Genomic DNA, 20528 nt, shown 5'->3' on the forward strand with positions numbered 1-20528 from the left:
CTTATTGCTAAAAACAATGGAAAAGAGAAGAAAGAATAAGAAAAATATCACTCATTCCCTCTGCTGCAAGCTTATTTAGTGTGTATTGAAGATCTGTCAGAAAAATAGGAATCAATTGCATTGGCTTTTAAAAATCACCTCTGTGAAACTATGGCGTATTAGTAATAAATATTATAATTTGCATTTTCCAAGCTCTACTTTATTATTTCTTTATTTTCTCATAAAGTTAGCTTTTTATGTTTTGAGAAATCTTGTACATTTTGATGCTATGTTGGCTTATCACACTTACGTTTCTGTTTTTTTTTAATGAATAGATTTTTGGTACCGTAGTTCATGAAACTTAGTAAAGGGGGTAAAACAGTTGCACAAATGATATTGTTTTAAGTGCAGTATTTAAATCAGGTACCTCTTTGAGGGCTTTATTAAAGCGTTGATCACTAAGACATTCAGGACACTAATTTCTAATTCTGGATTTTGAAAGAGGTACTCTTCTCTACAAGGAAGGGAAACTTGGATTCTGCTCTCAGCTGAAGTCTATCCAACTTTGAAAACCCATCACATGACTTTCGTCCTCCCTGCTTATTCTACTCATTCTTAACAGTGTTTGCTTTGGGCATAACAGGTGCATGCAGATAGGAGAATAAGGAGACAGTGTACTTTATCAGAGTAAATATGCACCCATTTAGGAAGCAGTCTAGCTGGAAGCAAGAATTGACCTATTAATATTGATGTCATTTCTACATGGTACCTTTGGTATTGTACTGCATAGCTCATTAATAACCAACGGTACACCATCCTTTTCCAATATCCAGATTTTTTTCTTTTATATAGCTAGAGGTGAGCTTTATTATGTTTCTTGTTATCAGCTAAATCCTTGAAATTGAGGAACTTGTGAAAAATGACTTTGCTGATTAATTCCTTCACATATCCAAAACTGGGCCAACTACAGACTGAAGAAAACCGTTAGATACTGCTAAACACATCACTGACTCATTTCTGAGGAAATATAAGATAACCTACTGGTAGTTTGATAATGTTGCTCTTTAGTGGGCTACCGATGTGATTTTGTAAGCACGGTCTTTGAGAAGGTGTCATTCAAACTCTTAAAAAACTAAAAGCAAATGTTGACCTAAATTTGTTCATGGTCTGTCTTGTTTACACTTTGTCATTGGTTTCTCACTACCATGAAAGCAAGTAGTCATGTAAGACACTTCTGAAAAAAATGTAGACACTGAAACTTTTCAATTACTCTTTCGCTTAAAATAGAAAGCATACAGTAGACTTAGGCTCAAACCCAGACCTTTTTGACTTTAAGTCCCGAGCTCAAGAAACTGTAATGTGTTCCTATTTTATAAGTATAACCTTACCGCTAAAGGACTCCTCCTTTTCTTGTTCTTTGTTTTAAAAATATATTTAAGCTAGTAGTCCTCAGAAGCATGATCACCACTGTTAGAGATCTCTGAGGACTCGAAGAGGGTCCTTGGTGTCGTCATTGATTTCATCATTCCATGACACCTTAGCCTCACTGGCTTCCTCCTGTAAGTATACAGAGCTGTGTTCCAGAAGCTGCTTGATGGTGACAGATAGGTGCAGAGGACGATGTGAGAATCGGCTTATCCTTTGTTAAACTGGGTGTGAACAAGATTTGCAACAATGTACAACCATGCCAGTTCTTTCACTGGATTGTTTTTTATTTGAAATTTGTTCCCCCCCCCCCCCCAATGTATTAAGTACATTTGATGTACTGGGTTTTTTTTTGAAATTGTGTGTGTGTATAATATCTCAGTTTTAAGCCCTAATTTGTGAAGCTCTGTATCTACAGTATCATACAGAACAGTTTAACCACCTAAAAGGCCCAAGCATTTAATTGATCTTTTGCTGTAACTTCACTTCGGTCTTTCATAGGATAGCATTGCAGTTGTATAGGACACAGTCCTTCCGATTGGCATCTTTAGCTTAACAACATGCATTTAAAGGTTCTATATGAGTGTGTTCAGTTATTTTTTACTCTTTTTTTTTCTTATTGGTGATAAATTGGTTTGAACTAGAGTCTCATGATGCTTCCTAGACAGGTTTACTACCATTTGAGCCATACCCCAGTCCTGTTGTTTTTGCTTTAATTTTTTTTGGAATGGCTAATGTCTCAAATATTTGTCCAAGCCTCTTCCCTTCTTTCCTTCCTTCCTCTTTTGCTTTTTTCATGCTAAACCAGTCTTGAATACCTGAAATCTTTCTTGGGCAGAATAAGTAATTTTTAAAAAATACATTGTTGGCTTTGCTTTGCTAATACTTTAGTAAAGATTTTTTGCATATATTTTCACCAGAGGTATTGAATCATAGATTTTCTTTCTAGTTTTTAGTTCCCAAATCTGCTTTAAAATTCTTTCTTTATTGCTCTCCAGCTTTTATCCAATACATTTTCAGTGATTTTAATTGTATAAAAGTGGTGTACAAGTTGTTATTTTTATATACCAAAGTTGTTCATTTACAATCTCCATTAAGTCTCCAGTTTTTTCCTTGTACTTCCTAATAAAATTTATTGTGTGGTAAAATAATATGTATTATCATGTTGAATTTTAAAATGAGAAATGCCCTTTAGCTGAATTTATAAAAATACTGTTATACTCTGAAATCTCTAGATTTCTTCTCTAGGATTATAGTTGCATTATGAGAATGATAGGAAACTTATTTTCTTTTAACTAGTAAGACGTGTCTTAGTCCTTTGTACTTGCCCAGGAAAAACACTAGGAAAAACAATGGGACTCTTGTGCTTCATCAGTGATGTTGCTGTCACGGGCAGGGCTTGGGTGGCAGCTCGGGGCCACTACTTTTCCTATCCAGCTTTTGCCTTTTATGTTCTCTGTCTTCCTCTCACACATCATTTCTTCCCTACCTTTGTGTGGAACAGAAGAATTACCCTGGGAATTTTACAGTTCTTATTTGCAAATATTAAAATAAGAAAGTTGAAGAAAACTTACTCATTTTACTTTTCTTTTTAAATTTTATTTTTAATTGGCACACACTAATTGCACATTATTTATGGGATATAGTGAGATAATTCAAAATATGTATGTCAGGTATAATCTGATCAGAATAATGGGCAGACTTGGCCCTTAGACTTAATAGTTGTGTCAGGCTCATTCAAAATCTCTCTACTGGGTCATTTGAAATATTCATTCTAGTTGTTGTCAACCATAGTTATCCTGCTGTGCTACAGAATTTTATAAGTTAATCCTCCAAGACACCTGTACCCCTCTACCTGTGACCCTCCCTCCTACTGTCTTTTTCTCCCTCCCTCTTCCCTTCTCCCTTTCCTCCCCTTTTCATCCTTTTTTTTTTCTTTTTTACTTAGTGTTTCTACAAGTAAAATGCTTTCAATATATCACAATGTGCACAGCCTAGGTGATGGCAACAAAGAGGAAATTTTAAGACTTACTCACTTAAGTATAAGTTTTTAATGTGGAGGGAACACTGATAAACTGGTTGTGTTTCTGTGTCTGCTTTTCACAGGCAGAGAACCCACCTAATGGACCGGAGTGTGGCTATGGCTCTTTCCACCAGCAGTACTGGCTTGATGGAAAGATCATCGCCGTGGGGGTGATTGACATCCTTCCACACTGCGTGTCATCTGTCTACTTGTACTATGATCCTGATTATTCATTTCTGTCGCTGGGGGTCTACTCTGCCTTACGGTAAGATTGCTTTTTGCAGTTGTAATGGGTTACAGAGAACTTGAAATAATTACTCATTTTATTTTACTTCATTATGTAGGGTAGAAGTCCTACTTGACAATGTATTAAAATATTTTGTTGCTATAATAATCCTTTTGTTATACATTGGTATTTACAAGTAACACTTGTAGAATTAATGCCATATCTAATGGTAATTCTGTAAGATTTTAATGTTTCCACACATGCCAGTGTGTAAGAAACTATTTTGGGGTGTTTTTCTTGTTTACATATATTTGTTTAAGCTCCCCTGTCAAGACCACTTAAGTTCCTTAAATGTTGTCCCTTAAATGTCATCAGCATCGTACATATTCTTTTTTTTGGCCAGTCCTGGGGCTTGGACTCAAGGCTAGCACTCTGCCACTTGAGCCACAGCGCCCCTTCTGGCCATTTTCTGTATATGTGGTGCTGGGGAAATCAAACCCAGGGCCTCATGTATATGAGGCAGGCACTCTTGCCACTAGGCCATATCCCCAGCCCCATCGTACATATTCTTTCATTGTCAACTGAAAGTTAATGTGGTATAAATGAATAAAAACCTGTATCTGCTGGAAGAAATGCCGGTTGTTCCAGTCCCACCTTGCTCGAGGAAGGAAAAGCATTTTGAGAAATGTTTCATTAGGCAGTTTTGTGGTCGTACAGTCACTGCAGTCTATGGCTACAAACAGGAGTGACACGATGACACTGGACAGAATCACTTTATGGTTCTGTTGATGACTGAACATCATTATGGACATGTGACTGTCTCAGGATACAAAGCAAAATGAAAATGGCTTATATCTAGAATCCGTGATCCTTATCAGAAGACTGTCTTCCTTCTGTTCTTGGATATATACATATGTAACACAGTGCAGTTTTTTAATGGTAGGAAGATGGGGATCTTTCATGAACCTACTTTTATTCGTGTATGTGTGCGTGTCCGTGCACACGTGCATGCCACCTGTCAATGTTCTTGAAAGATGAGTTGTTGAGTTGATAGAAGAGAAAATGGGACTAATATTTTGAAGGAAAATAAGGGAAAGCAGATTAAACTATGCCAATTTGACTGTTGATCTTAATGTATTTCAGTGGAATCTGTTTCATACTCCTGCAGTCCTACAGTCTACAGAGTTTCATATTGTCAGATTTTTATCTAGTCTGCAGGGGTTTGTGTATGTGTGCTTATCTATGTGTGTGAGAGCACATGCATGTATGCATGTGTATGCGCATGTGTGTTTTGATATTGGGGCTTGAACTCAGGATCTTGAGCTCTTGCTTAGCTTTTTCACTCAAGGCTGGTACACTTGAGCCATGCTTTTTCTACTAATTAATTGGAGATAAGAGGCTCTAGGATTTGTCTTCCTGAGCTGACTTTGAATTGTGATCCTGAGATCTCAATCTCCTGAATACCTAAGAATACTGACTACTGCTTGCTCTGCGTGTATTTAAAAATACATTTAACTTAAATATGAACTTTTAGAACTTATCAGAGATTTGAATTTGAACTTGCAAAATACGTAGAATAGTCCATTGAAAACTTTCTGTGAATTTCAAACATCCATTATGCCTAAAAGAAGAAAAAAGGAAATGAAACATAAGACCATCAAGAGTCAAGCAAAAGGGGCTGGGGATATGGCCTAGTGGCAAGAGTGCTTGCCTCGTATACATGAGGCCCTGGGTTCAATTCCCCAGCACCACATATACAGAAAACGGCCAGAAGTGGCACTGTGGCTCAAGTGGCAGAGTGGTAGCCTTGAGCAAAAAGAAGCCAGGGACAGTGCTCAGGCTCCAGGACTGGCCAAAAAAAAAAAAAGAGAGTCAAGCAAAAATAAAACAACTTTCCTCATGCTTTAGAAATGCACCCAGGTTCTACTTAGAACTGACTTTGAAATATTAGATCAAGAAAGCCAGGAAAGATATCTTGGTACTTTCCCCTTTCTTTCTTTTCTTTTTTTGCCAGTCCTGGGCCTTGAACTCAGGGCCTGAACTCTGTCGCTGGCTTCTTTTTGCTCAAGGCTAGCACACTGCAACTTGAGCCACAGCGCCACTTCTGGCTTTTTCTATATATGTGGTGCTAAGGAATCGAACCCAGGGCTTCATGTATGTGAGGCAAGCACTCTACCACTAGGCCATATTCCTAGCCCCTTTCCCCTCTCTTTTTGTAGGACAATATACATTAAATTTGCACCCAGCTACAAGAACAATTATGCATCATACATGCCTGAAAATATGTGCATGTTAATGATAATAGTTATTCTTCTTGGCATTTATTGGCTTTTGAGTTTTAATGTACTGATAGCAGCCCAGATTTTTTGACAATTCAAGGACATAATAATAACTAGATACTGTAGATTGATTTTATGCAATTTGAATTTTAGATCAGTAATTTGTCTAATAAAATGTACACTCTAAACGTTGATACCTTATTTTTTTTTCTCTTTTTGGTGCCAGTCCTAGCACTTGAACCCAAGGCTTGGGCACCCTCTCTTAGCTTTTTTTTAAGAAAAAAGCTCAAGGCTAGTGCTCTACCACTTGTGCAACAGCTTCACTTCTGGCTTTTTTGGTGGTAAACTGGAGAAAAGAATGATGAATTTTTCTGCCCTGTTTGGCTGTGAAACACAATCATCAGATCTCAGCCTCCTGAATAGCTAGGATTATAGGTTTGAGCCACTGGCAACCCTACTGAACTCTGATGCCTTTTGCTCAAACAGTTTGGAAGGCCTTTGAGTGTTTCTTTGGTAATAATCATCTTAGTGTTTTGAAAATTATTTTTCTTCTGAGTTTTTTTTTATGCTTAATGCCATATTTTATCAAATATTTGCCATCAGATTACATGGTGTTTTTTGTTTTGTTTTTAAAATTGGATCCAGAATTAACTTCACTTTCATCTTATTTTGGCAGAGAAATTGCTTTTGCTAGGCAGCTTCATGAGCAAGCATCTCAGCTCTGCTATTACTACATGGGTTTCTACATTCATTCCTGTGCCAAGATGAAATACAAGGTAAGGTCAGTTTTTATGCCTTTGTCGGTTTTCATTACAGAAGAGAGATCTTTAATGAAACTGTGTCTTAGGACAGAAGATTGGGGTATTGAATGAGGATGAATGGGTTAATAAGGAGATCCCTGTGCTATCTCAGAAAATTCACTTCATGTAATGACATTCATAGTCTTCACCACACTGGCTTTGTGATACCGGGAGATTTAAGAATATTTCAGAATTTTTTAACAGGTTTTACGACTATAGTAAAACCCTCTGGTACTTGCTAAATCGTAGTGGAGAACCAAGCCCCAGAGGGGCAGATTTCTCTCTTGCCTCGTGTACGAAGCCCTGTAAGTTCAGAAGATGCAGGGTCTTCTACTTCAGACCTGTGGTCCAGGTGAAGCTGGAGTGCTCTGTGTAAAGCCACTTCTTAGAGTGGTTACTAAGTGGCCTGGGTAAGCATGATGTTTTCCTCCCCAAAGTGTGGACGAGGAAGGAATGAGGGGGTTGAGAAGGAGAAGGCATGAGGGGCCACACATTTTGAGAAGGAGCCTATAAGGAGTTGAGGTGACAGTGCCTTTGATAGGTGCCTATCATTTCATTGTACAGATGATAACCAGGGGATTGGAATGACCTTGAAATCTGAAATCTGGGCAATTGGGAATCATGGATTTCAGACCAAAGAATGGGGGGGAATATATATATATTTTTTTCTTCATTCCCCTCTGAAAGTATGGTTTTATACACAGAGAAGATTTAAAAGATAGCACAATAATGAAAAAAGTTGTGGAATTCCTGGACCCCATGGTGCCAGTTGGCATTTAGAGGCTTACTTTGGGGTTCATTGAAGTATGTGTTGTAGGTAGGTATCTTTGGATTTGGTTGTCTTCAAAAATTTATCTTTATGCCTAAAGTATTAATTTGCTTGGTGGGCCCAAATGTATGTTCTTTGTTGTTGTTGGTGGTGGTCATGGGGCTTGAACTCTGGGCCTACGTTTGTTCTTCTTGGAAGGAAATTATGAATGTGTTTTTCTCTGCTTCCAAATACTTACCTGTTGCTGCTTTTACTAGTGTGTTCCTGAGCTCATCTTCATGGTACAGTGCTAGATCTAAATTGAATTTAGTTCAGGGTAGAAAACTCATGTGTTCTAGACTATATATTAGCCTTATTCTATTTAGTATAGTATAAGAGTCATTCTAAACAGAAGTGTACTTATAGCTGACTTTGGGACACTTGTAAGGATTTAGTTTCCTGTCATCTTTAGTGTCACCCTATTCAGTGTTTAGTTAATGTGCAGTGTCACAGCATTTCTCTTGGCAAGTTTTTCCTTAATCCTAAATTACTCTATTTTAACCCATTTCTTACTTTTTGGTCATTAGTGGAAGTGACTTTAGTTCTATTAATACTTTCCTCTTCATGAAGACTTTCAATTCATACCTTTCTGGCCTGTTGTTAGACATAAGTATTTTATGCTCTGTAGTCTCCACATGGAAATTCAAGTCAGTTCATATCTTACCATAAGTTGACAATTAAAAATGCCTTTCCATGCTGGCTTAATCACATGGAACCAAACCCATCATAATTACAGCGTGCGCGTGTGTGTGCGTGTGTGTGTGTGTGTGTATTCTGTTGCATAAGAGGCAGGCTCGTGCTTGATTGCTTTCTCGATCTCTTTTTATCCATGAACTATGTATTGAGCAATATTGTATTGTATTGCTTAGCAATGAACAGTACAAATAAGACCCTGGTCTCATGGAACTTCTGCTCCATGGAGACCTTAACAATATATTATATATATCTGCCAAGTTCTTTATAAGTTTAATGGTACTAATCTGATCTACAGTAATGAGAAGTATTTTAGAGATTCTAATTTCTCATTTCCAAATCCCTAACTCAGTATCTTGGTGCTGTAAATAACTTAATTTCACTGTATGCTGAAGCCAAAATACAAAGTGGAAAGTTAATTCAGGACCCAATTTAACTTCACTCAGTTTAACTAAAACCTTTCATTTCTTCTAGTATATTCATCTTTTTTCTTCTTGGAAGAGATGATTCTGAAATTTTGTATGACTGATTGTGATTTTGTAGATATTTGTGAGGTAATAGAATTTTGAATATTAAGTAAAAAATTTAAAGCCTGTATTTTCAGAGCACCATTTTTTGAAACTATTTTTGGGTCCTAAAAACATGGTTTTAACTTATGTATTGCCAGTTTCAAAATTATTTCCAAACTGGATGGCGGTGGCTCATGCTTATTATAATCCTGGCTACTCAGGAAGCTGAGATCTGAGGATTGGTTCAAAGCCAGCCAGGCAGGAAAGTCCATGAGAGTCTTATCTCCATTTAACCACCAGAAAACTAGAAGTGGCTCTGTGGCTCAAGTGGTATAGTGCTCTCCTTGAGATGAAGAGAGTTCAGGGACAGCACACAGGCCCAGAGTTCAAGTCCTATGACTGACCAAAAAAAAAAAATACTGCATTATGATTTAATCTAAACTAATCCTAGATAACCAGAGGAATAAAGAGGTTTCTTTTAATTAAAAGTATTATGTTTTGAAGAAATAGCACATTTGCTTATTAAAATAGGTCTTTTCAAATACTTAACTACCATTTCCTGCTTGGAAAGCAGAAATGCTTTTCTCCTTTTCTGCTCCTCCTGCTTTGAACCTGTTACACTAAAATAAATGTTTTCCAAAAACTTTACAACAAACAAAAATAAAATAGGTCTTTTTTTGTTTGTTTGTTTATTAGCTTTGTGCTCTTGCTTGGCTTTTGCACTTATAGCTAGCTCTCTACTACGAACCATACCTCTGCGTCTGGCTTTTTTAAAAAATAATTTTTTTAATAATAAAGGTGATGTACAGAAGGGTTACAGTTACATAAGTTAGGTAGTGAGTACATTTCTTTTTGGACAGTGTCACCCCTTCTCTTTATTCTAGTTTTTCCTTTCATGTCCACCAACAAGTTGTATAGTTCATTTTCAGCCTAGTGACTACTGAGTACCATTGCTGCATTTGTTCACCCTTTTTGTCACCATTATTGTGCCCCTGTTATTCTCCTTAAAGACAGATAAATGAACAAAAACAACAAAGAAAAAACTGCTCTGTTTCCATTTCCTGGAGTTCATTTTAATAGTTATTATTTTATATGATCAGAGGTACATTGGTATTGCAGCTCTGTGTTCTTCTCCTAAGAGTATCCACCTTTGGTCTCACTATATGAGTGTCTAGAGTCCTATTAATTTTATCACATCCTGGAGTATTTGAGCTCTGACTTCTGCCTAGGAGAGAAAACATACAGCATTAGTCTTTCTGAGCTTGGGTTACCTCATCTAGCATTATTTGTTTTAGGTTCATTCATTTCCCTACAGATGATATAATATTATTCTTTCTAATGGCTATGTAGAATTCCGTTGTGTGTAGGTACCACATGTTTTGGATTCACTTATCTATTGTATCTAAGTTTTCATGTTTAACGTTACTATGGAGAAATATGTCATGTTTCATTTTGTTGTTTTCATGTAGGTTTTTTTCATTCTTCCTCTTGTTTACTAAACTAGTCTTTTTTTTTTTTTTGCCAGTCCTGAGGCTTGAACTCAGAGCCTGAGCACTGTCCCAGGCTTCTTTTGCTCAAGGCTAGCCCTCTGCCAACTTGAGCCACAGTGCCTCTTCTGGCCTTTTTTATATATGTGGTGCTGACAAATCCAACGTAGGGCTTCATGTATATGAGGCAAGCACTCTTGCCACTAGGCCATATTTCCAGCCCGCTAAACTAGTCTTTTAGGGATTTTTATTAATGCTGTGTTTCCTTGACCTTGGTGGTTTTTTTTTTTTCAGATTGTATTCTTGCCTTTAGTATCTTTGTTGTGCTGGTTTCATGTTCATGAATTCCTTTAGTTTTAGTTTGTTATGAAAGGATATTAGCTTTGGGTACAGTAATTTGGGTTGGCAATTGTTCAGAGCTTGAATTATACCACTCCAAGCTCTCCTTGTATTCAGAAATTTTGTGGAGAAATTTGCAGTAGTCCTAATCTTCTTCTGTAATATAGGTTCCCACTTTGATTTTTCTGCATTTAAAATTAATTCCTTGTATTTTATTTTTATTTTTGTCAGTCCTGGAGCTTGAACTCAGGGCCAGGCACTGCCCCTGAGCTTTTTTTTCTCAAAGCTAGCACTCTACCATTTTGAGCCACAGGGCTACTTCCAGTTTTCTGGTAGTTAATTGGAGATTAGAGTCTCACAGACTTTCCTGCTTGGGCTGGCTTTGAACTGTGATCCTCACATCTCAGCCTCCTGAGTAGCCAGGGTTACAAGTCCCATGGCACCTGGCTGTTTTCTCGTAACATAAGTCCAGAGTTTTCTGTACAATGCATCTAGAAGTATTTCTTCTTGGTTCCTATCTTCTAGGAGTTCTCTGTGCCCCTGTCAAGTGAGTGAGATTCTATTGAGATTGGGGATGTTTTCTGTTATTACTCTGTTGTTGTTATTTTGTTAAGTGGATTTTCAATGCCTTTAGTTTTCAATTCTTCTCCCCTCATTTAATCCCATTGATATGTAGATTTGACCTTTTGGCTAAATCTGCAAATTTTGAAGGTCTCTTAAATATATTCTGAGTGTTTCTTCCATGCCTATGGTTTTTGGTTCTAATTCCTCTGCTTTATCCTTAATTCCTGATGTCCTGTTTTTTATTTATTCTGTTGCCTGTGCTGTCAACTGTGCTTTGCAATAAGGAGATAGATCCTTTCATGTTTCTAGCTCGTTGTTGATGTCAGTTCTCAGGGTGCTAATTTAGTTTTTCGTTGAAGTTGTGATGTTTCCTCTCCATGCTTTCTTGGACATCCTGCATTTTTTTTTATTCATTTCCTACTTATAGTCTTCTGTTTGTTTTTGGATCTACCTTTTTAGTTTATATGCCAGTTCTTTTATCATGGCTTTAGTGATTCTTTTGTTCTCCATTTCTTCTTTACTTGCCTTAATTGTTATTGGCTTTTGAGGGTGGCATGTTTTTTTGATTGATCATGAATTTTGTAATCTTTCGCTGTGGCTTATGCACTTGGACTCAGGGACTCTAGGGGCTGTTCAGTTTGGGTACTAAGTTTAGTGATGATGAGAAGTGGGGCGGGGGGCTTCTTTTCCGGGGTTGAGGCCGGAAGGTGGGAGGGGCTCCCTCCCTCACTGTCCCAGGTCTGGGGGAAGGGCAGCGTCTTGATCTTGGTGCCCTTCCTCCACCAAGGCCAAAACAGTCCCCAACAGGGGTCTAGCATCTGGACCGGAATTCTCTAGCCCAATGGCTAGATCCTGCAAGATGAGATGCAATGTTTTAGCATCCTGATCCAGATTCAGGCTTAGCAGCGGAGTCACACAATGTGGGACATGGTGGTCTAGTATTCTGACTTAGGTTTGTGCCTTGCAGCAGGTTCCCCTAATGTAGGATGTTGCAATCTTTTGCCCCAATCTTGATGCTGGACTAGCAGCTCATTCCTGCAATGTGGGGCATGTGGTCTAGGGTTGGAACTCATATATGGGCTTCAGTAGAGTCGTATAAGGTGGGGCGCAGCATCCTAGCTACTTGAATTCGGTTCTGTGACAGGGTTCCATGTGGAGGGGCAAGGGTAGTTTAGTCATTCCCCTGTGAGCAGGCTAGTGTTTTTTTAAGACTGTTGGACTTTGTAGTTCTTTGTCTTGGGGGGGGGGGCAGTGGGGCAGGTTGTGTCCCGGTGATCCTTCTCAGGTAGCTGTGAAAGGGGTGGGAGGAAGGGCTTGGCCTCTGCCCTCCTCCAGTGTGGCCTTCCTTCTTGGCTAGGAGGGAAGGGGGTCTGGGCCTAGCACTCTGGGTCATCATCAGAGCTGGTCTTCTGTGGGAGAGGGTCTGAGCTGTTCTGGACAGATGTTGTTTCTCAATGTGGAGTTGTCCCTAGTAGAGTTTACAAAGCGATGTATGTATTTACAGTATTGTTCATAAGGAAGTACCAAATGCCACTGAGCTTACTTGAACCTACATTAAGGTTTCATTTGGATTTTCTTGTGTAGATTAGGACATAACAAAATAGAATATGTTTATTAGGTGATATAAAGTTCAGTATTTAACAGCCGGCCAAAAATTTACAAAGAGCTTTTTTAAAAAAAATTATACTGTTCCGTGATTGGAGTAGCAGGTTATCATGAAGGCATGCTGAAGTGATGAGTCAGTCTTGGTTTGTAAAGAGGGTTTCCAGAGGCAGCCACATGACTCCTTACCTCTGTGAGTTCATCATCTCCACCCATCAGAGCTAGAGTCCATTTTCCTCCTCCTGGAAGGTGCTGGCCTGATGACTTGTACTTTCTCGTGGATACTGGTGACAGAACTGCCTGGACATCACTGCTTCTGCCTTTGGAGCCGGGCATTGTGTAGAAGGTCCAGCTATTCTGCTGGAGAGAGAGAAGTCAACTGTGAGGCCTGAAGCCATCTTGGCGTGTTTTTGTTCTAAACAAGCTTCTAGCTGAATGAAAATGCATCCTACCAGAAGAACACCAGAAGTTGTATTCTAGCCAGTTCCTGGGATCATGAGGAGTAATGGATTACTATTTTAAGTCACTGTGTTTTGGAGTGGTTTGTTACTCAGCAGTGGATGACTAGAACACATACTACAGATAATGCAGATTACACCTTTTTTCCATGTTGAGATGTGCGAGCTCATATCCTGTGTTGAGCTGATCTGAGCAAATTTTATGGCTCAAAAAAAATAAGAATTTTGGCAAAGTCATTTAATTTGCATATGCAGGCAGACTGGAGATGTACTTTTTTGGCTTAAGAGAATTCATCTTTGTGTATTTACTTGAGTCTACAAGGCATCTTACAGGCATGTCGACAGATTTTGATTTTGCTTGCCTTGCTAATGATGAACACCACAAGATGGAATCACCATGTGGTCATGCTCACAGTTGCATAAACAGCATGTGTTAGGGTAAATTCTCTCTAAATACTAGTGTTTTTCTAGTTTATAGCTCTAACAGTTGTGCATATCATCCTATTCCCTAAAAGGCTTTTATTGGTTTCGTTTGCTTTTAATGTTCAGCATGTATATGTGGATACATTTCATATAAAGGTTGATTACATGAACACTGACTGTAGTGTCAGATGTTTTCTCTGTGGCCATAGTCATAAAAGAATTTCATGAAATGTAGTGAACAGAATAATCAACAAAAGGAAAGTCTCTTGACATGTGTTGTCATTGCTGTACTTCTCAGTATTTTGTGTCTGTTGGGGGACTCAGGACATGGCTGAAATGAGTGGAAATCTGTTTTCAGTGTTTGAGAGTTTCCTGGCAGGTTTTTTTCTACTGAAGTGTAAGGGAGCAAGCTCTTTTGGCTGTAGTCCTCAAGGTTCTTGTCCCTTTGGTCTGCTCTTCTCTCCCACAGTTCCAAGGTGCTTGCTGCCCACTGGGTATCTCAGGCTAGTAGCAGTGATTACTATCAAAGAATAATTTCTCATTCTCTCTCTATTAAGTTGTTATACATGGATAAATACATGTAATGCAGCATTATTTTCCAAAGCACTCCTTAATGTATAGTTCATTGGCTTTGAGTACACTCACATTGCTGTGCACTTCCTGTCTCAAAAGCCTTTCTCGTGAACAGCAGCTCCTCATTCTTTCCTATCTACATTTCCTTCCTGTTTGAAGCTGAATAATTTTCCATTGTGTAGCTATATACCACATTTTGTCCATCCGTTCCATCTCTTAGGTACCTGGGCTGGCCCTTCCCTCTGGCTGTTGTGGAGAATATTGCCATAAACATGAGTGTACAAATAACTCTTCAAGACCTAGATTTCAGTTCTTCTGGCTTTAGGCCCAGTAGAATTGTGGGATCATACAGTAATTCTCTCGCTGACATTTGTTTTCCATTGTGGTGATACCATTTTACGTTCCTGCCTGGTGTACACAGGAGTTGCAGTTTTTCTGCATCTGGGCTGGCATTTGCTGTTTTGAGTTTTGCTTGATTGATTTTATGTTAGCCATCCTGATGGGGATGACTTGACCTGTGTCACTTCTTAAGATCAAGGAGTCTTGTACCCCAAAGCCTCCTAACCAGCCTCACACATTCCCCTTGTCATTGTTGGGTGCCTTGTCTTTGTCAACTAATCGCTAGAATGGGATGGGACTAACTCAGCACAAAAATAAGAAAATTAGAAAGCTGCTTTCTGGAATATAAGGAAAAGTAATCAATTACATTTCATTCTGTCTGTTGTCAGAATTTTGTAACTGAGCTGTTGGTTTATGGAAAAGTGTGTGTGTAAGTTTAGTGGAGCTTTGCCAGTATAATTATATATCCTTATATGTCATCTTTGTCACCTTTGTTGTGTGGAATAAGCCTTTATTAAAATGAGTCTTTTCAGCTATTGTTTAGGTTTTACTTTTATACATAGTGATAAACTTGGTATCAATTTTATTTTAATAATCATTGCATTTTTGGCACACCTTTTTTTTAGAATTTTATATTTAGTTTATCAAAATTATGTTTTTGGAAAGTTTTTTTTTTTAAGGTTTATAAGGAGGTTCATAGTGGGGCCATAGCTCCCATGGGAGAGGGAGCTACATGGCGTCTGCACCTTATCCAGGTGGCAGCTTCTCTCTGGGGGTAAAGGGGAAGTAGGTAGTGAGTAGGAGTGGCTCATTAGGTATGGGTGGATCTGGGGGCTAATGGGAGGACCTGAGGACCTGAGGCTGGGGAAATGCTAACATTTCCCCATTTGTTGTTTATTACTAACAGGAGAGGGGTACCAGGCTAGGAGTATGGGCAGAGGTTGTTTCTTCTGGAGCTACTTCCTGCTATAAAGGGGTGAAGTAGTCAGGGGTCCCTTATTCATCATTTGGCCTGGTACCGTCCAAGAAGTATTTGTTTGACAGTTTGCTTGGTGAAAGTCCTCATCATTTCCATGAGAATGGTTATCACAGCCAATGGGTGTCATGGTCTCCTCTGGCTACCTCCTGCAGCTTGGGTACATTAAGTTGTCACTGGGGCTGGGGTCTTTAGGATCCAGATCTGCACTGGGCAGAGCAATCTAAGTGAAGCCTCCAGTTGCCTGTAGTAAGAGGATGGCCTTGAACTGCAAGTTCCTAGGTGGCGTCCTGGGTGAGGGATGTTATCCTGTTAAAAGGTCAGGCAAAGGGCTGACAAGTTCACAGGACAAGTTAATGTGAACAACATGGGAGAACACACCCTGGCCACAAGCCAGAAAAGTTCCATTTGGAACATAAACCCAATTGTGGCCCATTATAAGGAAGGAGGAATAACTGGACTGGGGGCAGGAAGGGAGTGTTTAGGGATAGTGGACTGGTTGGGAGTAACCAGTCAGAGGCTAACATATATATATGTATATATACATATATACACACATATACATGTTATATGTATGTTATATATATAATTTTTGTGTGTATATGTGTGTGTATACACACACACACACAAACACACACACACACAGAGCAAGTAACAAAGGCAAGAATGCAAGTTTTTGTCCAGATGGAAAATGGACAGGTATGGACATTAGGTGGATAAGCAACTATGGAAAGTTTTTTTTTTTTTTTTTTTTTTTTTTGCAGTCCTGGGCCTTGGACTCAGGGCCTGAGCACTGTCCCTGGCTTCCTTTTGCTCAAGGCTAGCACTATGCCACTTGAGCCACAGCGCCACTTCTGGCTGTTTTCTGTATATGTGGTGCTGGGGAATCGAACCCAGGGCCTCATGTATACGAGGCAAGCTCTCTTGCCACTGGGCCATATAACCAGCCCGGAAAGTTTTTTTTTGTTGGTTGTAAGGCTTGAACTCAGGGCATAGGCATTGTCCCTGAGCCTCTTTGTGCTCAAGGCTAGCACTCTACTCTTTGAGCCATAGCACTACTTCCAGTTTTATGGTGGTTAATTGGAGATAAGAATATTATGGGGATTTTCAGCCTAGCTGGCTTTGAACTGCAGTCCTCAGCGCTCAGCCTCCTAAGTAGCTAGGATGACAGGTATGAGCCACCAGCACCTGGATTAGAGGGTTTTCTTTTAATGCCAGTCCTTGAGTTTAAACTTGGGGCCTAGCTGCTGTTCCTGAGCTATTGTGTGCAAAAATTATGATCTTTTTAAAAAGATGTTTATTTTGCTTTTGCATTTATGCTAGAAAAGGTTCTTTGCCTATTTATTTTACTTTGAACATTTTGAGCTCACTGGATCTTTTTTCCTTTTATGATGCTAGTCTTGTGGCTTGATAACAGGGCCTGTGCACTACTCTCCCAGAGCTTTTTGCTTAGTCTAGTGCTCTATCCTTTGAGCCATAGCTCTACTTACGGTTTTTTGGTGGTTAATTGGAAGTAAGAGTCTCATGGACTTCCCTGCTCTGCCCAGCTTTGAACTGCAATTGTCGGATATCAGCCTCATGAGTAGCTAGGATTACAGGCGTGAGCCACTAGCACTCAGCTTCACTAAATAAAGCTTTTTTAAAAAAAAGTGTTGTCCTATGGTTTTCCATTGTTAACTGCTTTCATCTAAAGCTTCTGTTACATTATTTGTGACCCCCTCAGTACATTTAAAAATGATTTGATTAGCTCTAAAAAATAAAATTGGGATATATAGTAGTTAGGTATAATTTTAAAATTTCCTCTCATATACAGTCTGAGAGTGCTGCTGAGAATCCTCCTATGATCTGAACAAGATGTTTTGACAGAGTTCTTTATCCAGACCTATGTGCAGGCCAAAGTAAACACAGTGATTTCAGGCGGTCTGCTTCATGACATGGCCAGACATCAGATAGTGGAAACATCAGTAAGGGTTCAGAAAAGGCAGTAAAGAAACAAAAGGCTAATTCATCTGATTAATCATCCCTGTACTGAATGCCTCAGCATGAGTGTGGTCAAACAGCGCTGCTGGAATTCCACAGGACTTTGCTCAAAAGAAGTACTTGGCATTACTGTTAGGAAAGCACCTACCAAAAAATACTGAATTGGAGTTAACAGCTGCATTTTCAGAAATCATGTGCTAGTGACATCCACAGGAGTCCAGGCTTTGCAATGTTTCCTGAGCAAACTTTGCTGCAGTCTGAAGGCCCAGGGTGACCCATGGTCCATGTGTGCTGCTGACCCAAGAGGAACACAGATGATCTCAGCAGCTGACCACAGCAGTGAGCAGAATACTGGACTCTTGATTTCATATCTGTATTATCTTTAATGTCAGGTGTTCTAGAGATGAGACTTAGTTTAAAAAAAAAAGTTCTTAAAGACTTCAGAAGAACTGAGAATAGCCAAGAGGCACATGAAGAAGCCCTCAACAGCACTGGCCATAAAAGAAACGCAACTCAAAACAACATTGAGATTCCACCTCACCCTAGTAAGAATGGCCATCATGAAGAATACTAATAACAACAGATCTGGTGAGGATGTGGCCAAAAGGGAACCCTACTACACTGTTGGTGGGAGTATGAACTTGTCCAACCACTCTGGAAAAACACTAATGGAGGTTCCTCAAAAAGCTAAATAAACATGGAACTCCCCTGTGACCAAGCAGCCCTGCTTTTGGGCATTTACCCAAAGGATTACAAGCAAGACCACACTAAAGTTCACAGCACAACTCTGTTTATCACAGCACAATTAGCCATCGCTAAAATATGGAACCAACCCAGATGCCCCCCAGTAGGAGAATGGATAAAGAAGATGAGGTACATATACACAATGGAATTCTATGCTTCTATCAGAAAGAATGACATTGCCCCATTCATAAGGAAAGGGAAAGGCTTGGAAAAAAATCATATTAGGTGAAGTGGGCCAGACTCAAAGAAACATAGACTCTAGGGACTGGGAATATGGCCTAGTGGCAAGAGTGCTTGCCTCATATACATGAAGCCCTGGGTTCAATTCCCCAGCACCACATATACAGAAAATGTTCAGAAGTGGCGCTGTGGCTCAAGTGGCAGAGTGCTAGCCTTGAGCAAAAAGAAGCCTGGGACAGTGCTCAGGCCTTGAGTCCAAGCCCCTGGACTGGCAAAAAGAAAGAAAGAAACATAGACTCTATGATAGTTTCCCTCACTGGTAATAGTAGTACATGTCTAGGATAGTCCTAGCAGAAGATCACAACAGCTCAATAGCTAGTACATAGAACATATAAGATGATGTTAAGCAAAATGACCTCCCAAGTTATGGAAATAAGTGGTTTATCATGTTATTTTCAACGTACCATATGACATTCTGCCTTTTTCTTTTGTCTTTCTTCCCCATGGTTTTACCCTGACCACTGTAACTGATTTTAGTACCCTGGGTATTATATATACGTTTATCAGAACTAAGGAAAGAAAGGGGAACCTCAAAGTAGAGAGACAGGGTAAAAGAGGAATCAGTACAACAGCAATACTTACAAGACAATATCCTATAAACCAACTGTATAACTCTGGGAGGGAGCAGGGGAGGGAAAAAGGTGGGATAAAAATGAGGGAGGAGGTCACACGTTTGATAAGAAATGTACTCATTGCCTAATGTATGAAACTATAACCCCTCTGTACATCACTTTGACAATAAATAAATAAATTTTTAAGTTACCACAGAGTTATTATAGTAAGAGATTTTGATATGGTAAAAGAATTGTTTCCCATTATAAATTCTTGTTTCCAGAATTGTCATATGTGAAGACATGGGCCACTTTAGAGGCAAAAGTATTTCCTTGAAGTTCATCTGTTCTAGGATTCTCATTATCGATGGAAAAATTGCAGCTCAAGGTAGTTAGCCGAGAGGTTGTGTTAACTCGCATTTGAATAATAGCAGCGTTAAGCAGAGTTTAAACTTAAGCATTGGCATTTGCACTTACAGAATTGCTTTAGGATAAAGTATATGTAACTTTACAATTTGAAATATCCTAAAGTGCTTGCCATATTAATTAAAAGTAAGTGTTAACTGGAGGATAAAAATACATCATGTGCCATTTCATCATGTGCCATATTTTTTCCCATCTTGTTCCTCATCTCTCCATAGTGAAACTGAGCTTGGATAGTGCATAATTCCCAAGCTTTGAAAAATACCAATCATCTCTACTGCTTTTGGAAGATACTATTGTGTGAGCCCCACCCTGACTCACTAAGTAGAAAGCTTGCTTGCCTTCTTAGCACAGCTCTTTGGCAGCCCATTGCTCCTTTGTGTACCCGTGAACGTCCACTGCAGCTGAAATTCATTTACCCCTGCACTTGTCGGTCAGAACGCACTGCAAGTTTTTGCCCCAGTTCTCTGGGACATCACTCTGGGTCTCTCCCACTTCGCCTTTAACAACTGAAGCTAGGAGTAATCTTTCTCCTTCAGAGAATTCTTGTTCTCTAGTGCTTTTTCTGGAGCTCCCTTTGGGCATTTAATGTAACAAGAGGGTCGCTCTGTGCAAAAGAGCCTTCTAGATGCCAAGGCAAAAATAATGATCAGATGTGGCCTCTGCTTGCTGGTCCTCAGACCAATTATAGCTTGCTTAGTAGTGTCCAAAAAATTAATTGGTATGTAGATGACATTGATTGGTGGCTTTTTTTCATGCATTGCATATGAATGATTGCTAGCTCCCTTTCACTTTTTTTTTTTTTTTTTTTTTTTGCCAGTCCTGGGGGCTTAGACTCAGGGCCTGAGGATTGTCCCTGGCTTCTTGCTCAAGGCTGACACTCTACCTCTTGAGCCACTTTATATGGTGCTGAGGAATCCACCCTAGGGCTTCGTGCATGTTAGGCAAGCACTCTATCACTAAGCCACATTCCCAGCCCCTTCACTTTGTTTTAATGTATCAATATCACTTTCAAGAACAGTCCATTCACCACTTATCTACTTGCTATATCTGTCCTTAAATTTTCTAACTCTAATGATTTGAAATA

The 20528-nt window shown here is 39.3% G+C and overlaps 1 protein-coding gene across 1 annotated transcript in view; it reads left to right on the plus strand.

Annotated features, from left to right (window-relative positions):
• Ate1 (arginyltransferase 1) overlaps positions 1-20528 on the plus strand; it is a 104505-nt gene that overhangs the window by 33451 nt on the left and 50526 nt on the right. The window contains 2 exon segments of the mRNA XM_048338099.1: positions 3511-3692; positions 6609-6708. Coding sequence (XP_048194056.1) covers positions 3511-3692; positions 6609-6708 — 282 coding nt within the window.

The sequence above is a fragment of the Perognathus longimembris genome, chromosome 2, assembly GCF_023159225.1.
Source record: "Perognathus longimembris pacificus isolate PPM17 chromosome 2, ASM2315922v1, whole genome shotgun sequence".
In the NCBI taxonomy this organism is placed as follows: Eukaryota; Metazoa; Chordata; class Mammalia; order Rodentia; family Heteromyidae; genus Perognathus; species Perognathus longimembris.